General features: G+C 39.3%; 1 protein-coding gene and 1 pseudogene across 1 annotated transcript in view; one reads left to right on the top strand and one right to left on the bottom strand.

Moving 5' to 3' along the window:
• SCAI (suppressor of cancer cell invasion) overlaps positions 1-27,458 on the bottom strand; it is a 141,990-nt gene that overhangs the window by 48,450 nt on the left and 66,082 nt on the right. The window contains exon 3 of the mRNA XM_039238985.1: positions 16,615-16,746. Coding sequence (XP_039094916.1) covers positions 16,615-16,746 — 132 coding nt within the window. The remainder of the gene's footprint in view (positions 1-16,614; positions 16,747-27,458) is intronic.
• LOC120236275 lies at positions 3,466-4,335 on the top strand (annotated as a pseudogene).

The raw sequence follows: 27,458 nt of genomic DNA, 5'->3' as shown, positions 1-27,458 counted from the left end.
GGAATGGGGAGGGAGAGGGAGAGGTATATGCTTCCAGAGTTCATATATACACAGTATTTGTGTATACAGGCACAGTATTTACCTTGTTTTGTAATGTAAACTTTTTTCACTTAAAATATTATTAACATCTTTTCATGTTTAAAATAAACATAATTAGCACCGGTGTATAGCACATATACATATTTGAAATTAGAAGATACTCTCTCCCGGGGCGCCTGGGTGGCTTAGTCGGTTAAGCGTCCGACTTTCGCTTAGGTCATGATCTCGCGGTTCGTGGGTTCGGGCCCCGCGTCGGGCTCTGTGCTGACTTCCTCTCTCTCTGACCCTCCCCTGCTCACGCTGTCTCTCTCTCTCTCTCCGAGAAATAAATAAAAACCTTAAAAAAAAAAAAAATTAAAAAAAAAAAAAAAAGAAGATACTCTCTCCCCACACCCTCACACACAAAGCTGCTATATATATTTTTTAATTTACTTAACAAAGGATACATTGCTTCATGGAAATAAGACAGCTGAAATAATACAGAGCTGAAACAGATATAACTTATGTTTGTAGAGCATTTCTCTTTTTTTGTTTTTTTATTTATTTCTTTTGAGAGAGAGAGAGAGAGAGAGAGAGAGAGTGAAAGAGCAGCAGAGAAGGGAGAGGTGGGGGGAGAGAGAATTGCAAGCAAGCTCTGTGCTGTCAGCGCAGAGCCTGACAAGGGGCTCAAACCCACAAACCGTGAGATCCTGACCTGAGCTGAAACCAAGAGTTGGATGCTTAACCAGCAGAGCCACCCAGGTGCCCCTGTAGGACAGTTCTCCTGCCCCAGGTGGGTGTCTTGCTGTTGGTGACACTTACCCTGCAATTAGGTAAGGTGTAGTTACTACATATAATTCTATCAAGTGCTAAGTACTGTGAAGGCCAGAGAATGTGATGTGAAATATGATTTCTACAATCAAAGAGTTTATTATTTAAATAGAAATAACACACATACAGAAAAAGATAAAAAAATAGCACCTAAGTATTAAATTAGATGGTACTGAATAAAAGTAATAGAAGACTGTAGAAAAGAAATATATGGGAGAGCTTGAGGAGCCAAGGAAAGCTGCTTAAAGAGAGAGATCTGGATAAGCAAGAGGAAGAAGAGATCACCAAAGAGAGAGAGAGAGAGAGAGAACCAAGATAATATGTAGAGGAACAGAGGCAATTATCAGCTAATAAAACTGTAGCACAAGTCTTAGCCAGACCTCACTCATGCAACTATGGACAGCTAGTGGTGGATGGTGTCCCTCAGACATCTTGCCATTGCCTGGCTGGCAGCTAGGGTGCTGGGTCATGTTTTTCTCATCCAACATGCTAGCTCAGTCTCCATGAGGTTGGTTGCAAGGATCCCAAAAGCAGCAAAAGAGAGGGCCGCTCTAATGTGCACCGTTCTTTTCGATTCTTTGCATCATGTTTGCACCACCCCATTGGCTAAAGCAATCGTCATGGCCAAGCCCATAGTCAGTGTGGGAGGGGATGACTCATGGGCATGGATACAAGGAAGGGAATGATTTTTATAAGCAATCTACCACAGAAATCTTAAGATTTTTTTCTTTCTTTTTCAATTCTGAAAGTAAATAGAAGTCTCTCGAAAAACAAAAATGCTATATACAATGTACAGAACAAGAAGTAAAAAAATACCCTATTGCTTTTCTCCTCAATTCTAGCCCCCAGAAATAACCACCGTTAAGGATGCATTTCCTATGTACATTTAAGTAAATGTGTGAGTATTTCTATTATTTTACATAAATGGGATCAAGCTACATATAATGTTCTATAACATGCTTTTTATTTTGTTATTTATTTATTTTCATATGTCTTTTAAATTTAATAATATATCAGGGTTTTAAAATACATATACAATTATATCAACATTTACTGCATACAATAACCAAATTATTTAACCAATCCCTTCCTAACAGACATTTATATTGTCTCCAGTTTTCCCGTTATAAAATGCTGCAATAAACATCTTCACACTAATAATTTTGACTAGTTATGTGATAATGAAGAAAAGGTAAATTCTGTAAGTGGAGTTAATAAGTGAAAGGAAATATGCATTTATCTATCAGATGTTAAGACAATGAATAGAAAAGCAAAAGGTTTTCCTACATGAAATTTTCAGGTATACGTAACAAGAATGAGCTACTAACTGCATTTTAAAATCCATTTCCATTATCTTTATGATAAGGAGAAAGTCATTTTGGATTACAGAAATAGGTTAACTACAGACACCAGTTTCCACATTTATTGCAAGTTTTCCTCTTTTTTTAATGTCTCCATGTACCTCCAGTGAGAAATAGCTATCAGATAGTTTAAAATTGAAGTTGCTTGCAGAATCCTTAAGACTCTTATCATGTAGCTGCTGCTAGAAGACTGTATTATTACCCAACAGCATTAAGACACAACATCACCATCACCTCCACAGGAACTGACAACTCGTGGGTGCTTCTTTACGGGTACTGTGTAAACTCTTTTTGTTTTTTTTTTGTTTTTTTTTAATGTTTTATTTATTTCTGAGAGAGACAACAGGGGAGGGTCAGAGAGAGAGGGAGACACAGAATCCAAAGCAGGCTCCAGGCTCTGAGCTAGCTGTCAGCACAGAGCCCGACGTGGGGCTTGAACTCACGAACTGTGAGATCATGCCCGGAGCCGAAGACTGACGCTTAACCGACTGAGCCATCCAGGTGCCCCAATAAACTTAAAAAAAAAAAAATTAGAGGCGCCTGAGTGACTTGGTTAAGTGTCCAACTTTAGCTCAGGTCATTATACTACGTGTGAATCTGAGCCCATATCAGGCTCTCTGCTGTCAGCACAGAGCCTGCTTTGGATCCTCTCTCTCTCTCTCTCTCTCTCTCCCTGCCCCTCTCCTGCTTGTTCTCTCTCTCCTCAAAAGTAAATATTAAAAAAACTTTTTTTCAAAAAAAAGGGGAGGCACCTGGTAGCTCAGTCAGTTGGGCTTCCAACTTTGACTCAGAACATGATCTCATGGTTCATGGATTTGAGCCCCACATTGAGCTCTGTGCTGACAGCTCGGATCCTGGAGCCTGCTTTGGATTCTGTGTCTCCTTTTCTCTCCGCCCCTCCCCCATGCTCTCTCTCTTTCTCAAGAATAAACATTAAATTTTTTGTGAGGGACGCCTGGGTGGCTCAGTCAGTTAAGTGTCCGACTGCAGCTCAGGTCATGATCTCACAGTTTGTGGGTTTGAGCCCCGCATCAGGCTCTGTGCTGACAGCCACCTCAGAGCCTGGAGACTGTTTCAGATTTTGTGTCTCCCTCTCTCTCTGACCCTCCCTTGCTCATGCTATCTCCCTCTCTCTCTCAGAAATAAATAAAAAACTTAAAAAAAATAAATAAAATTAAATTTTTAAAAAAGTGAATAAACAAACATAAAAAATAAAAATATAGTAATAAAAAATATTCCAGCTATAGAGCTGCCATCTTGCGTCCCCGCGTGTGTGCGCCTAATTTCAGCTGGTCCACCCGAGACCTCCTGAGCGCCAACGCTAGTCCCCCGTGCGGTCCCATTTCCGCTCCAACAAGATGAAAGAGACTATCAAGAACCAGGAGAAACTCGCCAAACTGCAAGCACAAGTGCGCATTGGTGGGAAAGGAACTGCTCGCCGAAAGAAGAAGGTGGTTCATAGAATAGCTACAGCAGATGATAAAAAACTTCAGTTCTCCTTAAAGAAGTTAGGGGTAAACAATATTTCTGGTATTGAGGAAGTGAATATGTTCACAAACCAAGGAACAGTGATCCACTTTAACAACCCGAAAGTTCAGGCATCCCTGGCGGCGAACACTTTCACCATTACAGGCCACGGTGAGACAAAGCAGCTGACAGAAATGCTACCCAGTATCTTAAAGCAGCTGACAGAAATGCTACCCAGTATCTTAAACCAGCTTGGTGCAGACAGTCTGACTAGTTTAAGAAGGCTGGCTGAAGCTCTGCCCAAACAATCTGTGGATGGAAAGGCACCACTTGCTACCTGAGAGGATGATGATGATGAAGTTCCAGATCTTGTGGAGAATTTTGATGAAGCTTCTAAGAATGAAGCAAACTGAATTGAGTCAGTTTCTGAAGAAGATAAAACTTGAAGAAGTTACTGGGAGCTGCTATTTTATATTATGACTGCTTTTTAAAAATTTTGTTCATGGATCTGATAAAATCTAGATCTCTAATATTTTTAAGCCCAAGCCCCTTGGACACTGCAGCTCTTTTCAGTTTTTGCTTACACACAATTCATTCTTTGCAGCTAATTAAGCTGAAGAAGCCTGGGAATAAAGTTTGAAACAAGATTAATAAAGTTCTTTGCCTAGTAAAAAAAAAAAAAAAAAATATTCCAGCTATAGAGACAGGAATTTCTTTTTCAACACAGAGTTAAATTTTTGTTTAACTTCCTAAAGGCTAAGTCCTATGATCACCCCTTCTCTAATGAGACATATCACAGAAGCTAATATACAAACCACTATAATTTGATTAGAGTCTAAAACTAACTAAGGTATTTTATAAAGAGTTTTAGACAAATTCCTCTACCATTCAGAGCTTGACTACAGTTTTAAACTCTGAATATATCATTTGGTTATTAATACTGACATTAGAGATGGGAAATTAATGGTCCATAGAATTAAATTAAATGGGGCTCTGTGAATTATCCTGTAAGCGAAATGACCTGATAGTTCACTTTTTGCAAAGGCACCTATGTTATAAATTGGCTGCTCATATTCTTCTTCCTCCAAACCGTTGGTAGAAATTGAAAGCACGACACTTTCCTCGCTCCTTTTTTTAAATCCTCAACTCTATCAACAAAAGTTAGGAGACTATTGTAGCAAAAAACATAGTGCAAATGATTAAACATGGTTCTAATCTCCAAGATGTCTCCTTTTTTTTTTTAACTTTTTAAGTTTTTATTTATTTTTGAGAGACAGAGACAGAACATGAACGGGGGAGGAGCAGAGAGAGAGAGGGAGACATAGAATCCAAAGCAGGCTCCAGGCTCCAAGATGTCAGCACAGAGCCTGACACAGGGCTCGAACCCACGAACTGTGAGATCATGACCTGAGCTGAAGTTGGACGCTTAACCAACTTAGCCACCCAGGAACCCCGGGAGATGTTTCCAATAGAACATTGAGATGTCAAAACTTAGGACATCTCTTCTGGGTTTCTATAAATCTACTGTCCTAACTAAACGGAATTAGCTACGGTGGCTGACATGCACCCCACGCCTGACATCCCAGCCCAACAGCCACTGTTCCACCCTCTTCATGTCAGTGCTCCCTGTGGGGTGCTGCTGTGCACCAAGTCCACCATCTTATAATTCTCTCTTCCGTCTGTTCTCTTCTACCAGCCTCTCTTTCCTTAGTCCCGTCGTTAAATGCTTGGCTTCTTCAGGGCATATATGTGTGTATGTAAACACACACACACGCACACACACACACACACACACACACACACACACACGATCAATGACCTTAAGTAAGTTGCCTGGGAACTCATGACCAGTAAACTGTTGAACTAGGATTCAAATTCAAACCTTCTAACCCCTAATCTAATGTTCTCTTCTTGTACCATAAGGGAAAACAAGTTAGATTTTGATTCTACATTAATTTGTTCTCTGTGAGCTCATTCTGCTCTCCAGGTCATGAGATACAATTGACCTCCAACAAAGCTATGACCAAAGCTGTAGTCAAAGGCATAACTCAATTCCTCTGAATAAGGTTTTCAGTCAAGGAGCACAGTGTCCCATCACTGTGTAAACATTCTTGTTTACACAGAGAAGACTGTATTACATACAGTGACACCTTTGTTCTAATCCATGCCTCTGTGCTCATTTGTATACCAGACAAAACCGTGTTCAGGACTTACAAAGCCAACTGAAGAATTCCTTGTTTTAACACTGCCATTGTTTTAGACCAACTGGCGTACCCAGTTTCTAAATTCAGGTTTAGAAATTGATCTGTAAATTTGAAGGTGTTGAGGGTATCAACAGGTCTAGGCTGTTAAGGCTGAGTGTTTTCTTTGGGGAGGGTATCTTAGTGATACCACTGTATCAACTTTTTAAAATATTTATTTTTGAGAGTGAGAAAGAGCACGCACACATGAGCACATATGGGAGAGGGGCAGAGAAAGGGAAAGAGAGAAAGAGAGAGAGGGAGAGAATTCAAGCAGGCTCTGCACTGTCAGCACAGAACTTGACATGGGGCTCAATCTCACTAACCACTGCTTAGTTGAAACGCCCAGGCACCCCAACCCTTTTGTTTACTGAAGAGGGAGCAAAGCATTTCTTGAATGAGAGATTGAGAAAAAATGCACAAGAGTGCTTGATTAGGTAGAAGGTGGGCATTCCCTTTATCTCTGCATCCTGCTCTCATCACTAGCCCTGTACCTAGAATGGTGTGGGTGCACAAAAGACACTTAGTGCATTGTTCCATTCCTAAGGATGGTTTATAATTTGAATAACTTTGAATAATCTCCCTTAGTTTGAATTTAGAAATGCCAAGCCAAATAAAGCTATGGAATGGCGTCTTCTCCTCCTGTGAACCAGCTCCAGGGGAAGTATAAAAAAATCTTACACTTTGAAATACATTTATTTTCCAATGGCCCCTTGCTCATAGAAAAAAAAGGCTATCAAGTTTTAAAGTCCTCTAAGGTGTTGTTACCTTGTCCCTCAAAGGTCCGTGACTATCTTGTAGGTATGATGATACCCAAAGGAGTTTTATAGATGTGGATTTCTCAGAGAACCAAGGAGATGAGTGCAAGAAGCCAGGAACTGCGTCATTCCTATAGTCAGAGTGTTCCCTTGTGTCACCTCCAGAGAAGAGGCGATCGGAGCTCACCCGTAAGTTTTGGAATTCTTATTCTTACACTGAGGAAAAACTTCTCTGAAGTAGCACTTCCCAAATTAGAACCCATCGTATTAACATAAGCTACTGCTTTATCTGCCAAAGTTTTGTTTTTCTCATTTATGAACCAAGTAAACAGAACTAATAAGGTTATTTTGAGGATTTAGTGAAATCTATTGTTCTTAAAATATCTCTCCTTTTTCTCTTTACAGTACTCCTGTAAGATCTGAAAAAGTAAACACACACACACAAACAATAACAAAAACAAAACAAAACAAGTTAACACAAATACCTTCCCCCTTACCAATATCTGGTCTAACTCACTAGCAATTAAAAAGGTGAAGATGTGTATTTTTGTTCCTAGCCAGGTGTGACAATTAAGATCTTAGAGAACTGTAACTTTTTAGATCAGGTTATACTGAACTTTGATAGCCAAAAAGAATGAATTAGAAATATACCCATCTACTTTAGTAACTTTTGGTATAGCATTTAAATAGCTGATTTTCTAGATTCTGGGGAAAAGATAGCAGCATAGTTTCAACTACTCAGGTTCATTCCCAAAACAGACAGAAATACTAGATAACAAAACCAAAAACCCACAGACAACATTTTCAGCAAAATTAAGTGTTATGGGCTGTGTCACCCCCAAATTCATATGTTGACGTCCTAACCCCGGTACCTCAGAATGTGCATTTGGGGCCTTTAAAGAAGTATAGTAATTAAATTGAAACAAGGCCTTTGGGTGGGCCTATAAGGAGGCCTTTGGGTCCTCCTGTAAGGAAGAGAAAAGGACACATGCAAAGACACCAGGGATGCACAGGTACAGAGGGATGACTCTATTTAAGGACACCGTGAGAAAACAGCCATCTCCAAGCCAAGGAGAGGCCTGAGAAAGAGCTGACCTTGCTAGCACCTTGATCTTGGACTTCTAGCCTCCAGAACTGTGAGATAATAAATTTCTGTTGTTTAAGCAACCCAATCTGTGCTATGTTGTTATGACAGTCCTAGCAAACTAATATAGTAAATAATAAAGTATCCTTCAAATCCCCAAATACAGGTGGGTGGGGACAAATCACCAACAGCCAAGACCTGCAGGCTACTGGAATCTGTACTGGAAGAGACAGAAGAAACAAACAGGGCCATCTGATGGACCTGTGAAGAAGAGGGCCCCCAAACAGCCAGTATATATTCACCAGAAAGCACAGTGGATCATTTTGTGAACAGAAGCTAAAAGTGGGAGGAATTCTGCCTAAGCCAATAGCCATATGTGGGTACCGTGTACCTGAAAAGTGGCTCATCTGAACTCAAATGTATGTAAGTATAAAATATTCAGGGGGTATCTGGATGGCTCAGTCGGTTGAGCGTACGACTTCGGCTCAGATCATGAACTCTTTAGGCCTTGCATGAGGCTATCTGCTGTCAGCATGGAGCCTGCTTTGGGTCCTCTGTTCCTCTGCCCCTCCCCAACTTATGTTCTCTCTCTCAGTCTCTCCCTTTCTCAAAAGTAAACATTAAACAAAGTTAATAAGGGGCGCATGGGTGGCTCAGTCGGTTAAGTGTCCAACTTCGGCTCAGGTCATGATCTCATGTTCATGGGTTCAAGCCTCACGTTGGGCTCTGTGCTGACAGCTAGCTCAGAGCCTGGAGCCTGCTTCAGATTCTGTATCTCCCTCTCCCTCTGACCCTCCCCTGCTCACCTTGCCTCTCTCCCATTCTCAGAAAAAAAAAATTTTTTTTAATTTTTTTAAAAAGTTAATGAAATATTCAGTGTACCTCAAAGATGAAGTATGAAAAAAAGAATATAAAAGATCTCAATAATTTTTCTGTATTGATGACATGCTGAAATAAAGTATTTTAGGTATATTAGATCAGACAAATTATTAACATTAATTTCACTTTTTCACATTTTTAAAGATCTGGCTACTAGAAAATTTAAAATCACATTTGTGGTTCATATTAAATTTTTATTAGTCCACGCTTCTCTAGATTATGTGATCCAGATATCCACTGCACTCTGGTGGCAATCTACCTCAAATGCATGTGCAATTCTTTTGAGTGGTAAGCCACAGAAAACGAAAGTATTTATTACAAGATTGTACAGCTATTTTAAGCATCATCTCTAAAATAACATATACTCTATTTTTTTTAATTTAAAAAAAAATTTTTTTGTATTTTTGATAGCCAGAGAGAGAGCATGAGTGGGGGAGGGGGGGAGAAAGAGTGGGGAGGATACAGAATCGGAAGCAGCTCCAGGCTCCAAGCTGTCAGCACAGAGCCCGACACAGGGCTCGAACTTACAAACTGTGAGACCATGGCCTGAGCCGAAATCAGTCGCTTAACTGGCTGAGCACCCTGGTGCCCCACATATACTCTACTATTACCAGTGTGCAGAGCTTGCCTCTAGGAAAGTATGATTTCTTTTAGGAAAGAAGAGAAGGAAGAGGGAGGGGCAGAAAAAGAGGGAAGAAAGAGGAAGGAAGGGGTGGGGAGGGGAGGAAAAGGACAAGGGAAGAGACCGTTCATCTCTCAGTTACCCTTTCCTATTTAGGAACCAGGGCATCCCAAAAATAGGCTTTTCAAGGAAGTATTGTGGCGAATTTCTTCTTTAATTTGAAATATTAGAAGCCTATTTATTCAAAACAATTTCTACAGTTATTTTTATTTAAGACCATTATACTTCACACTGGCACACTTCTCGGTCAATGTGTATTATTTATGGCCTCCAGTGCTTATTTTGGCTACGTGTGTTTGCTCTTCCAGAGTCAAATAATCAGTGATTTGGAGGCCTCTGCTGTCTCAAGGCACCAAAAGTCATGGATATCACTGGTAGGCACAGCTGCGTGTCTCAAATGCATGTCTCAAGATGCTGCCTTATATAATCCCAGCAAGTATTCCACTCTGCTCTGGCAGACTTAGTCTCCATGGTAACTGGAACCCAGCAAGCACTGGGGCCTTTGATCATTTTCCGACAGGATTCAAAGATATTTCTAACATTATTCCCACTTCATTACTACTGTAACTACATGCAAGAGCTATTAAAAGAAAAACACCATTCATTTTATTTCTCACTATTTCTCACTCTCTTAGACTATGTTTTCTTACACAGTCAGTGGAAAGAGCTTATTTGTTATGCACATAACATAAGGAGACATTTTCAGTCAAGAAAAACATTTCGTTGAGATATTCACGTCTAGGGGCACCTGGGTGGCTCAGTCAGCTAAGCATCTGACTTCGGCTCAGGTCATGATCTCGTGGTTTGTGAGTTTGAGTCTCCTATAGGGCTTGCTGCTGTCAAAGCAGAGCCTGCTTCAGATCATCTGCCCTCCTCTCTCTCTCTCTGCCCCTCCCCCACTCATGCTTTCTCTCAAAAAGAAATTAAACATTAAAAAATATTCATGCCTAAGAAAATTAAAAGGCTCTGAGAACTTAGATAAATGACTTAATATAAGGTGGGAAGACACCCCTTCAAGAGCAAAAAGGGAATTTATTATATCTAAGTAAGACATTACATAGAAAATCTGAAGTCCTTCATGCACTGAAATGCACTTTTTTTTTGCTCTGCTCATAAGGAGTTAAAAAGTCCAAGTGAGAGGGAACACAGGGGGTTGCTGAGGTGCTAGATGTTCTATTTTTTTTAAATGTTTACTTATTTATGTTGAGAGAGAAATAGAGTGTGAGCAAGTAGGGGAGGGGCAGAGAGAGGGTGGGATGGGTAGAGAGAGACAGAGAGAGAGAGACAGAGAATCTCAAGCAGGCTTTGCATTGTCATTGCAGAGCCCCACACAGGGCTTGATCCCACGACCTTGAGATCATGACCTGAGCCAAAATCCAGAGCTGGACACTCAAACATTTGAGCCACCCAGGCGTCCTGTATGTTCTATTTCTTTGTCTAAGTACAAGTCACATGGATGTGCTCCATTCGTAAAAAATACATTTATAATATGTGTACTTTTCTGCAAGTATGTTACACTGCATTGTAAATTTAATAATTAGTTTGTGAACTCAAGAAAAACTGAGAAAGCATGAAGGAAAGCTAGCCAAAAAATAAACACTAACAGTGAGAGGAATGTCGAGAATGAAGGGCCTCATGTTAAAGACCAGGCTATTCCAGCTGGGTCCCCACTTCCCCATTTCCCCAAGTCCCAAAACTGGTCCAGACCACCACCAATACATTTCTTGTCCTCTACAAGCACTATGATCCTGTTTTCTTTTCTTTTTTAAAATTTTTTTCTGAGAGAGAGAGAGAGCGCGCATGAACAGGGGAGGGTCAGAGAGAGAGGGAGACGCAGAATCTCCAGGCTCTGAGCTAGCTCCAGGCTCTGAGCTAGCTGTCAGCAGAGCCCGAAGCAGGGCTCGAACCCACGAACCGTGAGATCATGACCTGAGCCAAAGTCGGACGCTTAACTGACTGAGCCACCCAGGCGCCTCTATGATACTGTTTTCTATTCAGACCAACACAAATACAAGGGGGGGAAACAACCAAAAATTTTTTCTCTTACTTTTTCCCAAAGAAATCCTCTCTATTTCAAAAGAAAAGCACAAAAATTTATCATCCTTTGGAAAGTAGAGAGGTGTTTAATTCGCATAACTCAAAGAGCTTTGTTGGAGAGGGAATGGGAGAGCAGTATGGAGAAGAACGCCACATAGCCCACAATGCACCACCATGGGGAACTCGAATACAACCTACAGAACTGATAAATAGAAGCCTTTTCAGCCAAGGTCTAATGCTGAACAAAGCATTTTCATTTAGATTAACAAGCACAGAAAATACACAACCCCATACATACTAGACATTTTGAGAAAATCAGCCCCCAAATATATTTGGTCTTTGGTTAGGGGCCAAAGTGGGCAGTAAAAAAAAAACATTCCCCACTAAGAGTTACTATGGTATACAGAACATCAATTTAATACAGAATTTTTGATAAATCAAGATCACGAAGAACATATTATTTTTATAATTTGCTTTTTCATTTAATCATATATCATGGTCAACTTTCATTAATTTATTCACCAAATCTTTCTAATAATTCTATACCATTCTGTGTTTGTGTGTGTAAAACAGATGTTCTTTTTTTTTTTTCAATGGTTTCAATTATTTTATTTGAGAAAGGTAAAGAAATTCTTTCTCCTGGATAATTTCAAGAGAAGTAGTGAGGACAAGAGAGCATGTATGAATCCTATAGTCAAGTAGAGTTGGACAAGATTGAAGAAAATCAGTTCTACTACTTTATGGTGAAGAGATTTAGAACAAAAATCTTAACATCTGTTGCATAAACTCTTGGAAAACGTCTCTCCATAAATTGTCTACAATCTGTCCACTGGACGACATGTTGAGAGATTAGATCGATAAATAGAAATTAATTTCTACATGGCTTAAAAGGGTTAACAATATTTTGCAAGTATTGTGTAGCTGGATATACTAGTGCATAATACCATTAAAACATTATAAGCCACAAAACAAGTTGAGAGAAAACTCTAAATAAGTAATTTTTTTTTAAGATTCTAAGATTCTTATTTAATAATAAGGTTGTAAACAGAATATTAACAATTTTTAAAAAACCCAATAAATATGCTATTGAGTGATTGCTTACTATTACGTCTTTCACTTTTTTTTTTTATTTTACGAATAGTTTATTGCCAAATTAGTTTCTACATAACACTCAGTGCTCATCCCCAAAGTGCCCTCCTCCATGCCCATCCCCCCCCTACCCCCACATCCATCAGTCCTCAGTTTTTGTCAGCATTCAAGAGTCTCTCATGGTTTGCCTCTCTCCCTTTCCCCCACCATTTCCGCCCTTCTTCTCCCGCTTGTTCCTCCGTCAAGTTCCTCCTAATCCTCCTATACGTGCAAACATATGATATTTGTCCTTCTCTGCCTAAAACAGATGTTCTTAAAAAGTGAAAAGAAAAAGGAAGAGTAAACTACAGAACCGCACCACAACTAGCGACATCTCCCTCAAACAGCAATCTAAAAGCATTCAGAGAATATATATACTTTACTCACCATATTTATTACAGAAATAATTAAGGCTGTTTAAAATAAAGAGGGCCATGGGCGCACCTGGGTGGCTCAGTTGGTTAAGCATTCAACTCCTGATTTTGGCTCAGGTCATAAGCTCATAGTTCATGGGATAGAGCCTTGCATTGGGCTCTGTGCTGACAATGCAGAGCATGCTTGTGATTCTCTCTCTCTCTCTGTCCTTCCTGTCCTTATGCTTGATCTCTCTCTCAAAATACATAAATATTTAAAAAAAAACATAAAAAAATTTTTTTTTAAAACAAGGTCCTGTGGGGCACCTGGGTGGCTCAGTTGGGTGAGTGCCCAACTTCGGCTCAGGTCATGATCTCGGGGTTCTGAGTTTGAGCCCCATGTCAGGCTCTGTGCTGACAGCCCAGCAGGGAGCCTGATGTGGGGCTTTAACGCAGCTGACAGCTGTGCTGACAGCTCAACCTGCTTCAGATTCTGTGTCTCCCTCTCTCTCTACCCCTCCCCCACTCATGTGCTGTCTGTCTCTCTGTCTCAAAAATAAGTAAATAAATAAATAAATTTTTAAAAATAATAAAAAGAGGCCCCTGTACGTACACACAACACTGAAAACAAATCCCTGATGAATTTGCTTATCCACTCCTCTAGGCCAAAATTTATCATTATCAGTATTTTCAAAGTTTATTTTATTTTTTAAATATTTGTATTTGGGAGAGTGCAAGCAGAGGAGGGGCAGAGAAAGAGGGACAGAGGATCCAAAGTAGGCTCTGCACTGACAGGCTGACAGCAGGGAGCCTGTTGTGGGGCTTGAACCTGCAAACCACAAGATTATGACCTGAGCTGCAGTCGGACGCTCAACCAACTGAACCACCCAGGCACCCCAGTATTTTCAAATTTTAAAATAGCACTTAGGCAAGTACTACTCCACATCTGGAAGGCAATCAACATATTAGTATAGAAAATACTGCTTTCAGGGGCGCCTGGGTGGCTTAGTCGGTTAAGCGTCCGACTTTCGCTTAGGTCATTATCTCGCGGTTCGTGGGTTCGAGCCCCGCGTCGGGCTCTGTGCTGACTGCCAGCTCAGAGCCTGGAGCCTGCTTCAGTCTGTGACTCCCTCTCTCTCTGACCCTCCCCTGTTCACGCTGTCTCTCTCTCTCCTAGAAATAAAAAAAAATAAAAAAAAAAGAAAATACTGCTTTCAGGGGAGCTTGGGTGTCTCAGTAGGTTAAGTGTCCGACTCTGGATTTCAGCTCAGGTCACTATCTTACAGTTCGTGGGATCAAGCTCTGCACTGGACTCTGTGCTGGCATTGATGGCATGGAGCCTGTCTGAGATTCTCTCTCTCCTCTCTGCCCCTCCCCCGCTCGCACATGCATGTGTGCTCTCTAAATCAAAATAAAAAAAAAGAGCAAGCAAGCAAGCTGTGGCCACAGTGCCAGGTGTGATATAATGTAGATTAAGAAAGAAAATAGTGCTTTCTGGGTAGTAATTTATGATATCCGCAAGTTACACACGTATATTGACAAAACTATTGAGTTAACAAATGAAGAAGGGAAATTTTAAACTGGTGAAATTATGTACTGAATATTTCAGAGAACAAAAGTCAAAAGGATTAATTCTTGAACCCAAAATAGTTTCAAGTGCTGAAAAACTAAACTGAAATAGGTAACACAAGCATATTATAATAAATTTCTACAATGGTAAATAAACAGGCCTAAAGATTAGATCTCATATAACTTCCCCATGTATTAGGATTTCCTACCAACCCCAAAGATACAATTTTATTCTGCAAGTATTTTAAAACTAAATAAAATCAAAAATTCAACTAAATAAAATCAGTGTGATCATTAAAATGAAACTTTAAAAAAAGATAAAAATGAGACACATTTGAGCTATTGAATATATGTGCACAACAAATTTAAATTTAAAATTTGCACAACAATATTTAAGAAGAGGATAAAATAAAGCAATCAGCTCTAGTTAGCAGGTTTTTGGTACTATATACTGTCATCGTGTGGCTTAAAGATGAAGATTTACTTTAAAGTGATTTACAAACTGTAGAGTGCTGTGTGGAGATGTGTCTGTTACTGCTACCGTTGCTGTAGTTACAGAGTGATTTTAGCCAGGTGGAGAGTCTCTAGCAAGAGATTACTTGAGCTTTGCGGATTCATTTATGATCCAGAATCAAATTAGGAAAATAATTCCCTTTTAAGAAAGGAAATGCTACTAAATTCAATATGCTTCTCAAACATAATCAATGCAAACATACTATACTCATTCTTATATTCAAATAAGAATATATAGAGAAGCTAGTAAACTTTGGGTCAAATACGTAATATATATCTAGGGCTTTTAAAAAAATTTTTTTTAATGTTTTATTTCTGTCTGAGAGAGAGAGAGGGAGAGAGAGACAGCATGAGCAGAGGAGGGTCAGATAGAGAGGGAGACACAGAATCCGAAACAGACTCCAGGCCATGAGCTAGCTGTCGGCACAGAGCCCGACTGGGTCTTGAACCCACGAACCATGAGATCATGACCTGAGCCGAAGTTGGACGCTTAACCGAATGAGCCACCCAGGTGTCCCTCTAAGGCTTTTTTGAAAGCAGTATAGCAAAAAATGCTGATATGAAATGATTTCATAAACAGTAAATGAGTAAGAAAATGAATTTCAGAGACATTTTCTGAAAATGATGAAAAAGAGCACAGATGAAAATCAAGAGTAGGTCATTGTACAGGAACTGAGCTGGATATTCTCTCTAAGCATTGCAAGTATAAACAAGGAGGGAGAACAAGGAACAGGAAAGAAAAATATGGAAGAAATGCAATAATCAATTGAAAAAATGTTTTCTTTTTAAAAATTTATTTATTTATTTTGAGGGAGAGAGAGACCAAGGGGAGGGGCAGAGAGAGAGGGAGAAAGAGAGAATCCTAAGCAGGTTCCATGCTATCAGCATAGAGCCTGACATGGGAACTGATCTCACAAACCATAAGATCATGACCTGAGCCGAAACCAACAGTCAGATGGTCAACTGACTGAGCCACCCAGGTGCCCCAGAAAATAATTCTTCAAAAAGTTGCAATTAATCTGATTATTACCAGAAGCTGATCTCAAAGATTCTTCTGTAGCAGAAAATAGAAAGCAGCAGAGTATAGAAGTTAAGACACTGGTCTTTGGAATCCTTCATTTAACAAATGTTTATGAAGCATCTGCAATGGGCCAGACCCTGGCTTATGTACTAGAGAAACTGTGACAAACAGGGTCCTACTCTTAGGCACATTTAATTTTATGGAGGAAGACATTATTGGCAAATTAATAAGATCGCTCAAGATAGTGATGAGTTTTATAAAAAACTTAAATGAATATAGGGATAAAGTGAAAGTATGGCATTAGATACAGTGGTCATGAAATATTACATTTGATAATCCTGTGATTATCTTTATAATTGTAAATATTTTCTTAAAAGATACATTAACTTCACACCCCAGTGTGTAAAATCAGATGTAAATCAGGTAAGATATGGAATAATGTATACAAAACCATTTGACAATATAGTTCTCCTCAACATGAATGAAACAATAGTTTTCCTCCTTCCTATTGTTTTTTTCATCTGAGTATGAAGAATGTCAAAACAGCATGATCATCTCTAACACAGATATTTCTAAAACATTCTATCCATAACTTTCAGAAACTTACCACACACCAGCCATAGGGAAAAACACAGAACTAGAGAGAAGTTTAAGGCATCAAGAGTCCACTAACCTTAATCCATTGAACAATTGCTTAGATTTATCCAGAAGGTAACAAAAATCTGTAACTGTTTTCCTCTCTCCCTGTGGGATATCATCTTCAGCACCTCCAGAGGACATGATTTCTTTAAGAGCAAGTTCAGTTCTGTAAGAAAACATATATCCATTTACCCAGTAGGTAAAAATAACATGAGGAACATATCTTAATTATATTTTTTGACAGTATTTTTTTCAAGATAGATATAGAATTCTTCTGATTATAGTCAAATCATCAGAATAACCTAAGTGCACGATGGTATGGGAAAACACTCTCATACTGTCAGTAGGAATGCAAATTGGTACACTGTATTGGAAATATTATTTGAAGGCCTATTTCGTTGGAGGTACTCCTCCATCTAATTAAAATAAAAAATGTTCATCCTTTTGACCTATTTAGCTATTTGATCCATTCTGTAAATCCATCCTAGAAAATGATCTGAAAATGTAAAACACTTTATCCATAAAGATATTTATTTCAAGTATCATAATACAGTATTTAAAAAGTGGTAACAATCTAAAAGAACCAAAGAGGACCAAATATTATCAAGTGCTTCACAGAACACTAACAACTACACTCTACCCTATCACTAACCTAAATTTAAGATAAGATAATAATATGAAGGCACCTCAGTGTAAAAGGGATATAAAAACTATACACACACATGCATTAAAGCGATCTTTTATTGAATCCAAACTATCTTATGTCCTCAATCATGTTAATCAGCCATTTTAATTTTTTATTTTTCTATTTTGAGAGAGAAAGAAGGAGAGAGAGTGCATGGAAGTGGGGTAGAGGGGCAGAGAGAGAAAGAAAGAATCTTAAGCTGGATCCATGATCCTACAATCCTGAGATCATGACCTGAGCTGAAATCAAGAGAACACTCAACTGACTGAGCCACCCAGGGCCCCCTAACCAGCCATTTTAAAAACAGCAAGTTGCTAGGGGCACCTAAGTGACTCAGTTGGTTAAGCATCTGACTTTGGCTCAGGTCATGATCTCCTGGTTGGTGAGTTCAAGCCCTACAATGGGTGCTCTGCTGTCAGCACAGAGCCTACTTCAGTTCCTATGTCCCTCTCTCTCTCTGCCCCTCCCCTGCACTATCTTGCTCTGTCTCAAAAGTAAATAAACATTTTTTTAAAAATCTGTTAAAAAATAAAACATAAAGCTTAGCAAAATAAGTCAGGCAGAAAAGGACAAATATCATATGTTTGCACGTATAGGAGGATTAGGAGGAACTTAACTGAGGACCATGGGGGAGAAGAAGGGGGGAAATGGTGGGGGAAGGGGAGAGAGGCAAACCATGAGAGACTCTTGAATGCTGAGAAACAAACTGAGGACTGATGGATGTGGGGGGGAGGGGGGAGATGGGCATGGAGGAGGGCACTTGTGGGGATGAGCACTGGGTGTTATATGGAAACCAATTTGACAATAAACTATTTGTAAAAAAAATAAAAAAAAATAAAACATAAAAACAGCAAGTTGCTCGACATCATGTAAAGTATGAACCTATACTAAACAAACAAAAAAAAAAAATTCATTTGTTTTTACATACACAGAAATCCCTGGAACAACATAGGGAAATCTGGTCCCAATGGAGGGTGAAAATGCAGACCAGAGCCAGACACCAGAGATGAGAGTTAGGGTGTGGTTCAGTTATTTCGGTAAATATTTTTCTCCCCAACATTCTTTTGAATAGGCAACTGCGGTTACAGGGCAGAAAGATTGTTAGCAAGCCTGAAACCATCGAGGGCTGCAGAGTAACAAGTGGGTGCCGTGGAGCCAATGGGTGGGGATATGCACAGAGGGCACTGGGTGGTCCCTGCATGTTCATGGCTCCCTCTTCCCACCACTGCTTTCTGTACTCAGTGGGGCTAGGAGTTTTTAACAGATGGAAACAGACCTTGAAAAGTGCTGAGCCTTAGGAGTTTCACACTGTACTGACCATGGGTAAGTGCTCTCCCCCACTCCCTCCCACCTTCATTCTCTAAACCCAGGAGGAAAGGCATAAACTAGACATCAAAGCTGACGGTAGCTTTCTTCACCACACCTCAGATACCTCATGAGCTAAGTGGGCTAATATCCCCAGGACACAGGAGAGAAACAGAAAATAAAAGTTTAAAAATAAACAAACTGGGGCACCTGGCTAGCTCAGTCAGTTGATAAAGCATGCGACTCTTGATCTCAGGGTTGCAAGTTCAAGCCCCTGCAGGGTGTAGAGATTACTTAAAAATAAAATTGGGACACCTGGGTGGCTCATTCGCTTAAGCATCTGATTTCAGCTCAGGTCATGATCTCACGGTTCATGGGATCGAATCTCATGTCAGACTCTGCGCTGACAGTGTGGAACCTGCTTCGGATTCTGTGTCTCCCTCTCTCTCCTCCTCCCCTGCTCACTTGCATGTGTGCCCTCTCTCTCAAAAATAAGCTTAAAGGGGTGCCTGGGTGGCTCAGTCGGTTGAGCATCTGACTTCGGCTCAGGTCATGATCTCACAGTTTGTGGGTTCGAGCCCCACATATGGCTCTGTGCTGACGGCTCAGAGCCTGGAGCCTGTTTCAGATTCTGTGTCTTCCTCTCTCTCTGACCCTCCCCTGCTCATGCTGTCTCTCGCTCAGAAATAAATAAAACATTAAAAATTTTTTAAAAAATAAACTTAAAAATTTATATATAATCTTAAATATTCAAACTTAATAATGAAGGGTATTAGAAATAAAGCAGGAAGGGGGTGCCTGGGTTGCTCAGCTGATTAAGTGTCAGACTCCTGATCTTGGCTCAGGTCATGATCTCACAGTTCATGAGATCAAGCCCCAGATGGGGCTCTGCACTGACAGTGAGGAGCCTGTTTGGGATTCTCTCTGCCCCTTCCTTGTCCGCACACACATGTGGGATGTTCTTTTATTCTCCTCAGAAAATTTAATTAAAAAAAAAAAAAGAAAAAAGCTGGAAGAAAACATTATAATGAAGCAAATAAGAATACTGGGCATGAAAAATATAATCACTGAAATAAACTTAATGGATAAATGTATTGAAGAGCAGAAAGAATACAGATGAACAAATTAATACACTAAAATATCAGGCCAAAAGACATCAGGAAAAGGTAAAATACATAAAAGAAAAATCAAGAGATATGGAATAGAGAAATGAAAGTAATCAACATCCACATGACAGTATACATAGAAGGGAAAAAACATGCAGAGATGATGAAAAATATTTTCAGAAAGAAACTTCCATAAGCTTCTCAGATGTAAAGAAAGTATTAGGCCTCAAACCAAAAGGTCTCAAAGAAAAAAAAAAAGATAAAGAAATAACCCCACAGCTAGAAACATTCAAATGAAACAAGAATTCCAGAGAAGCCCTCGCCCCTTTCTGAGAGGTCCAGTCTGACAGCCAGTAGGTGGGGTGTCAGAGCACAGCACGTGTCCACACACAGGGCACAAACTGTGAAGAGACTATCCTGTGCACACAAAGGGCCAGTCTGCATGGGACGTTGGACCCTGAGTGAGGTGAGGAGGGTATTTTCATATGGAACAGTTCAGAGGCTGAAACAGATTTGTCATATATGGGAAGATTCATTGAATAAGAAAATCAACTAAGGACAAGGGGACCCAGAATTCTCTTTATAATAGAAGAGAGATACAAACATGAAAAGAGAAAGGTTAGGATAAACCCTGTGGAAGGTATGGGTGAACTGATGGGTCTTTTAGAATACAGACATTGGGGCACCTGGGTGGCTCAGTAGGTTGAGAGTCCGACTTCGGCTCAGGTCATGATCTCACAGTTAAAGGTTCAAGCCCCATGTTGGTCTCACTGCTGTCGGCACAAAGCCCATTTCAGATCCTCTGTCTCCCCCTCTCTCTCCGCCCTTCTCCTGCTCACGCTCTCTCAAAAATAAACATTAAGAAAAAAAGAGTATAGACATAATGTGTGTGGGGTATGTGTGTCTGTGTGTGTATACATGAGCATACACACAAGCATACTCCCCAGCTCTGTGAATCTATGTATTGAGAGGACCTTGGAGCAATAACACTTCCCAGTGGTAGGAACATACCTAGTCTCCAAATCTTGGTTTCTAATACCATTCTCCAATAAAGGGAACCAGGTATGTGTATATATATCCAAGGGAACCTCTGCATAACATATATATAAAACCACATGGGGGCGCCTGGGTGGCTTAGTCGGTTAAGCGTCCGACTTTCGCTTTGGTCATGATCTCGCGGTTCATGGGTTCGAGCCCCGCGTCGGGCTCTGTGCTGACTGCCAGCTCAGAGCCTGGAGCCTGTTTCTGAGTCTGTGTCTCCCTCTCTCTCTGACCCACCCTTGTTCGCGCTGTCTCTCTCTCTCTCTCTCTCTCTCTCTCTCTCCTAGAAATAAATAAAAAATAAAAATAAAAAAAAACACATGGACAGGCCTTGAGTACATTAGGCTAAGTGAGATAAGTCAGAGAGAGAAAGACAGACACTATATAATCTCACTTACAGGTGAAATCTAAATAAAAAAAAAAACTCATAGAAAGGGAAAATAGATTGGTGGTTGCTGAGGTGCGGGTGGGGTAGAGGAAATGAGTGAAGGTGGTCAAAGGGTCAAACTTTCAGTTATAAGATAATAAGTTCTGGGGATATATTATATACAGCATCGTGACTATAGTTAACAAGAATGAACTGTATATCTGAAAGATGCTAAGAGTAATTCTTAAAAGTTCTCATTATAAGAAAAGAATATGTGAGGTGATAGACGTTAGCTTACTGTGGTAACCATTTCACAATATATACATACACCTTAAACTACTAAAATGTTATATATTAATGCTACTCAATAAAACTGGAAAAATAAATTAAAATAAAAAAATAAGGGGCACCTGGCTGGCTCAGTCAGTTGCTACTTTTGATCTTGGGGTCTTGAGTTCAAGCCCCACGGTGAGGGTAGAGTTTACTTAAAAAAATAAAAAATAAATAAATAAAATAAAGCATTTAAGAAATGAAGAACATAGGATCCAGCTGAAAAAGCTCCTACTGGCCAAACTGGGGATAATTTCAGCATCAAAATAAATATTGACAATAATGGATTATAACCTATTTAATAAAGTAAGAAACCATGAAGCAATGGTGATATAAATAAATGAATGAATAAATGGAAGTATGGGAGAGTTTCAGAGCACTTCTCCATAAAATACACATAAATTCCAAAACACAAAAGTAACTTCACAGTAGTGAAAACTTACAGACTCTACCTTGATCAAATGATCAAAGTGAATATTAGTAATTTGACTAATCAAAGTCCTGCACCCCTTGATGAGATACAATGAGAAGCAACGTTCTTGCCAATTTAATTAGATGCTGGATCTTGAATCTAATCATGAGGAGACACACAAAACCAATTTGGGAGACTTTCTACAAAATAATCCACCTGTGATCTTCAAAAATGTCAAGGTCAAAAGTGTCAAGAAAATGTCTTTTCCCCCAAAGAAAAGAAAGAAGAAGACTGAGGTGCAAAGACTGATCCTGAACTGGATCTTTCTGCTGTAAAGGATGTAACTGGGACAACTAGAAAACCCTTCATGGAATCTGAGAACTAGATGGCAGTAATGTGTTACTGTTAATAGAAAAAACGTTAAACTTTACTAGCAATCAACAAAATATAAACCTGTATAGCCACTCTGGAGAACTGTATGGAGTTTCCTCAGAAAGTTAAAAAGAGAACTACCTTACAATCCAGCAACTATACTCATAGGTATTTACTCAAAGGATACAAAACTACAGATTCGAAGTGGTACATGCATCCCAACGTTTATAGCAACCTTATCAACGATAGTCAAACTATGGATAGGGCCTAACTGTCCACTGACCAATAAATGGATAAAGAAGATGTAGGGTGTCTGTGTGTACACACACACACACACACACACTGGAATATTACTCAGCCATCAAAAAGAATGAAATCTTGCCATTTGTAATAACATGGATGGAGCTAGAGTATATTATGCTAAGCAAATTATATCAGTCAGAGAAAGACAAATACCATGTGATTCACTCATATGTGGAATTTAAAAAACAAAACTGATGAGGGGCGCCTGGGTGGCTCAGTCGGTTGAGCTTCCAGCTTCGGCTCAGGAGATGATCTCGTGGTTTGTGGGTTCGAGCCCCGCATCGGGCTCTGTGCTGATAGCTCAGAGCCTGCTTTGGATTCTGTGTCTCCCTCTCTCTCTTTCCCTCCCTTGCTCATGCTCTGTCTCTCTCAGTCTCAAAAATAAATAAACTATTAAAATTTGTTTTTAAAAAAACCCTATAAAACCCTGAGAGCTTGAGAGCTAAGTTAAAGATGAGTTACAGGAGGTGACGAGGTGGCTCAGTCATTTACGTGTCTAACTTCAGCTCAGGTCATGATCTCACAGTTCCTGAGGTCAAGCCTTGCATCAGGCTCTCTGGTGACAGCTCAGAGCCTGGAGCCTGCCTGCTTCATATTCTATGTCTCCTTCTCTCTCTCTGCCCTTCCCCACTCACACTCCCTCTTTCTTTTTTAACATTTTAATGTTTTATTTATTTCTGAGAGAGAGACAGCATGAGCAGGGGAGGGTCAGTGAAAAAGGGAGACACAGAATCCGAACAGGCCCCAGGCTCTGAGCTAGCTGTCAGCACAGAGCCCTACATGGGGCTCGAAACCAGGAACTGTGAGATCATGACCGGAGCCAAAGTTGGATGCTTAACCAACTGAGCCACCCAGGTGCCCAACTGTCTCTCTCAAAAAAAAAAAAATAATAATAATAATTTTTTTTAAAAGATGACTTACAGAAAATTAAGAATATGCCATGGTTTTTTTTGATTTTTACTTTCTTTTTTTTAATTTAATTTAATTTTTTTTACAAATAGTTTATTGTCAAGAATATGCCATGTTTTATACTATACTAGAAGCCTCAAAAGTATAAGGACATCAATTCTCCCCCTAAATTAGTCTGTAGATCAATCCAAATACCAATCAAAATATCAGTAGATTTGTTTGTGGAAATGGACAAGTTGATTCTATAATTTATATAGAAACTCAAAGAGTCAATAGCAGCTAAGAAAATCTTGAGGAAGAACTGATTCCACTGGATGTGAAGACTTTTGAAAGGCTCCAGGACGGAAGACTCTGGAACTAGCACAAGAAGAGCAAAACAGACTGATACAGCAGAATAGAGAGATGACACACATGGACATGGACAATCAATTTATGACAAAAGTGGCATTTTGTAAAGCAATGAAAAAAATAAGTTTTATAAAAATATTAAGAAAAAGAGCCAGTACTGGATCAACTAGATATCTAAATTAAAAGAAAAAACATGAATCTTGGGTCACACAAAAATTCACACAATTACACACAAAAATCAATCCTAGGCAGACTGTAGATGTAAATGTAAAAGGTAAAATTGAATAGTGAAATAATAATATGGGAGGCTATTTTCATGACTGTGAGGTAAAAAAAAAAAAAAAGCTTATCTAAATAGTTCACCAAAAGCATTCTTCACTAAGGAAAAATTATACCATTCTGAAAACCAAGAATTGTATTCATTAAAAGTCACCATTAGAAAAATAAACAAGTTGACCCCTGTGCAGTTGAAAAATCCATGTATAATTATGACCCCCTCCCCCAAACTTAACTAATAGCCTAATGTTGACTGGAAACCTTACTGATAACATCAATAGTTGATTAACACACATTTCTTTTCTATGTATCATATACCATATTCTTACAATAAAGTAAGCTAGAGAAAAGAAAATGTTATTAAGAAAATCATTAGAAATAGAAAGTACGTTTACAGTACTATACTGTACTTAATGATATTGTCAGTTTATATATTTAGTTTTAAAAACCCATATGTAAGAAAGCCAGTACAGTTCAAACCTACATTGCTCAATGGTCAACTGTAGTGCATCTACAGATGTAATTCAGGTGTAAATAAACATGAGGTCATAGTGGATCAGGGTGGTAAGCCAATGTGACCGTGTCCTTATAAACTCAGGAGAGCCAGACACGCACAGTGAGGAGAATGCCATGTGCAGACACAGACACAGAGGGAAGACAGCCATATGAAGAAGGAGACAGGGACTGGAATTATGCAGCTACAAGCCAAGGAACAGCAACGATCGCTGGCAACCACCAGAAGCGAGGGAAGAGAAATGGAACAGTCTCCCTCTGAACTTCTAAAAAGGACCAGTTCTGCCAACACTTTGATTTTGGACTTCTGGCCTCCTAAAGTGTGAGAGCACAAATTTCTGTTGTTTTAAACCACCCACTTAGTGGTAATCTATTACTAAGGCCCCAGAAAACTGATCCATATAGGACAGAATCCTGACAGATTTTACAAAATAGACACACAGCAAAAGAGCAGTAAGTAGGGACAACTTCAAAGACTTGCTCTGCTAAATACAGCATCTGGCAAATTATTGGCCTGTCTTGTTGACAACTTCTTTTTATAGGAAGTCTTCTGACAAAACAACAAGGGAAACTGCTACTCTGGGTTGAATTCTGAGTAAGTGGTTGGCAGTATGAAAGCATGAAAGATACCTGGTTAAGTGTGCATCACATGATACAAGGGGGCACAACACAGGGTCCTAACAGCAGCGGCAAGTGCCCTGCGCAAGGCCAGAAGCCAGAGTATCCCCGTGCCTACACTTCCTAGTTATGTGACTGTAAACAAACAAAAACTTGAGCGAACACTGTGACTTGCAAGTTTTTAATTCACAGAAACAAGCAATTTGCACTCGCTCTATCTCAAATAACTGCTGAGGATAGAGCACGGTTATTTAGGTGTGAAAGAAGTCTGAAAACAGTATCTAATATATAATACCACCAAGGTTATCACTCTGCAGTGTACTGAGGTTTAAAAAAAATAGAGAATTACCCTGTGGTAAGACCTAAAAGGGAAGCAGGTCAAGAAAAGAATGGAAGTACATAGGAACTGAAACTAAAATATAGAAATTTATTCTGACAAAAGAGAATATATTTATAGAAATCACATGGTAAGAAAGAGATCATTTTCTTATGCACTCAAAAATTTTAAAAGACATATATAAAGATAGAATCGCTGTATAATTAAGCATCCACGTAAGAGAGTGTCAAACATATGTTTTCTCAGCTATGAAAATGTGATATTAATAATGGCTACCTCACCACAGCAACCTTTTACTCAACATGTCTCCAGAGGCAAAGGAAACAAAAGCAAAAATGAATTATTGGGACATCATCAAGATAAAAACCTTCTGCACAGGAAAGGAAACAATCAGCAAAACTAAAAGGCAACCATCAGAATGGGAGAAGATATTTGCAAATGACATATCAGATGAAGTATCCAAAATCTATAAAGAATTTATCAAACTCAACACCTCAAAAACAAACAATCCAGTCAAGAAATGAGCAAAAGACATGAATAGACACTTTTCCAAAGAAGACATCCAGATGGCTAACAGACACATGAAAAAATTCTCAACATCACTCATCATCAGGGAAATACCAATCAAAACCACAATGAGATACCACCTCACAGCTGTCAGAACGGCTAACATTAAGAACTCACACAACAAGAGATGTTGGCGAAGGTGTGGAGAAAGAAGAGGCCTTTTGCACTGCTGGTGGGCATGCAAACTGGCACGGCCACTCTGGGAAACAATATGGAGGTTCCTCAAAAAATTAAAAATAAAACTACCCTACAACCCAGCAATTGCACTACTACTACTGCTACTACCAACTGGTGCAGCCACTCTGGAAAACAGTATGGAGGTTCCTCAAAAAATTAAAAATAGGACTACCCTACGACCCAGCAATTGTATTTATCCAAGGGATACAGCTGTGCTGTTTCAAAGGGGCACATGCACCACCCCAATGTTTATAGCAGTGCTATCGACAGTAGCCAAAGTATGGAAAGAGCCCAAATGTCTGTTGACAGATGAATGGGTAAAGAAGATGTGGTATATATATACAATGGAGTATTACTCGGCAATCAAAAAGAATGAAATCTTGCCATTTACAAGTGGATGGAACTAGTGTATTATGCTAAGCAAAATTAGTTAGAAAAAGACAAGTATCATATGACTTCACTCATATATGGAATTTAAGATACAAAACAGATGAACATAGGGAAGGGAAGCAAAAAGAATATAAAAACAGGGAAGGAAATGAAACATAAGAGACTCTTAAATATAGAGAACAAACTGAGGGTTGCTGGAAGGGTTGTGGGTGGGGAATGGGCTAAATGGGCAAGAGGCAGTAAGAAGGACACTTGGGATGAGCACTGGGTGTTCTATCTAGGGGATGAATCACTGGATTCTACTCCTGAAATCATTATTACACTATATGCTAACTAGCTTGGATATAAATTTAAAAAATAGTAATAACAATGGCTATCTCATAAGGCTGCTGGACACTAAAACGAACTAATGGATATAAAACTGCTCTGTAAATTATAATGTACTTTAAAATTATTTGTTGTAAAACTGTCATAAATGCACTCAAAATAGAGCATAAATTGAATAATACCAAGTACGAAAACATTCTGAATGTGTGTGTGTATGTAGGGGGTGATGATGATGGTTTTAACATACTCACTGTTAAAGGAACAGGAAACTACTGCTTGGTACAGATGGTATTCCCATAATAAGAACAAATGGAAGTACTCTGGTCCTTACCAGAATGGGAAGCATCTTCAATGTATCAAAGATAGCATAAAACAATCATGAATTATATACAAATTATTTTCTGAAAGCAATTTTTGCGACTTATTCCAATATGCGAAGTTAAGTTACATGCTATAAGAACAACTGTAAGAGAAATGCATAGGTACCAAACTTCT

This window comes from Hyaena hyaena, unplaced genomic scaffold, assembly GCF_003009895.1.
Source record: "Hyaena hyaena isolate Hyena2069 unplaced genomic scaffold, ASM300989v1 scaffold_151, whole genome shotgun sequence".
NCBI classification, from domain to species: Eukaryota; Metazoa; Chordata; class Mammalia; order Carnivora; family Hyaenidae; genus Hyaena; species Hyaena hyaena.
The sequence above is the reverse complement of the archived record's forward strand: the minus strand, read 5'-3'. Positions and strand labels throughout refer to the sequence as shown.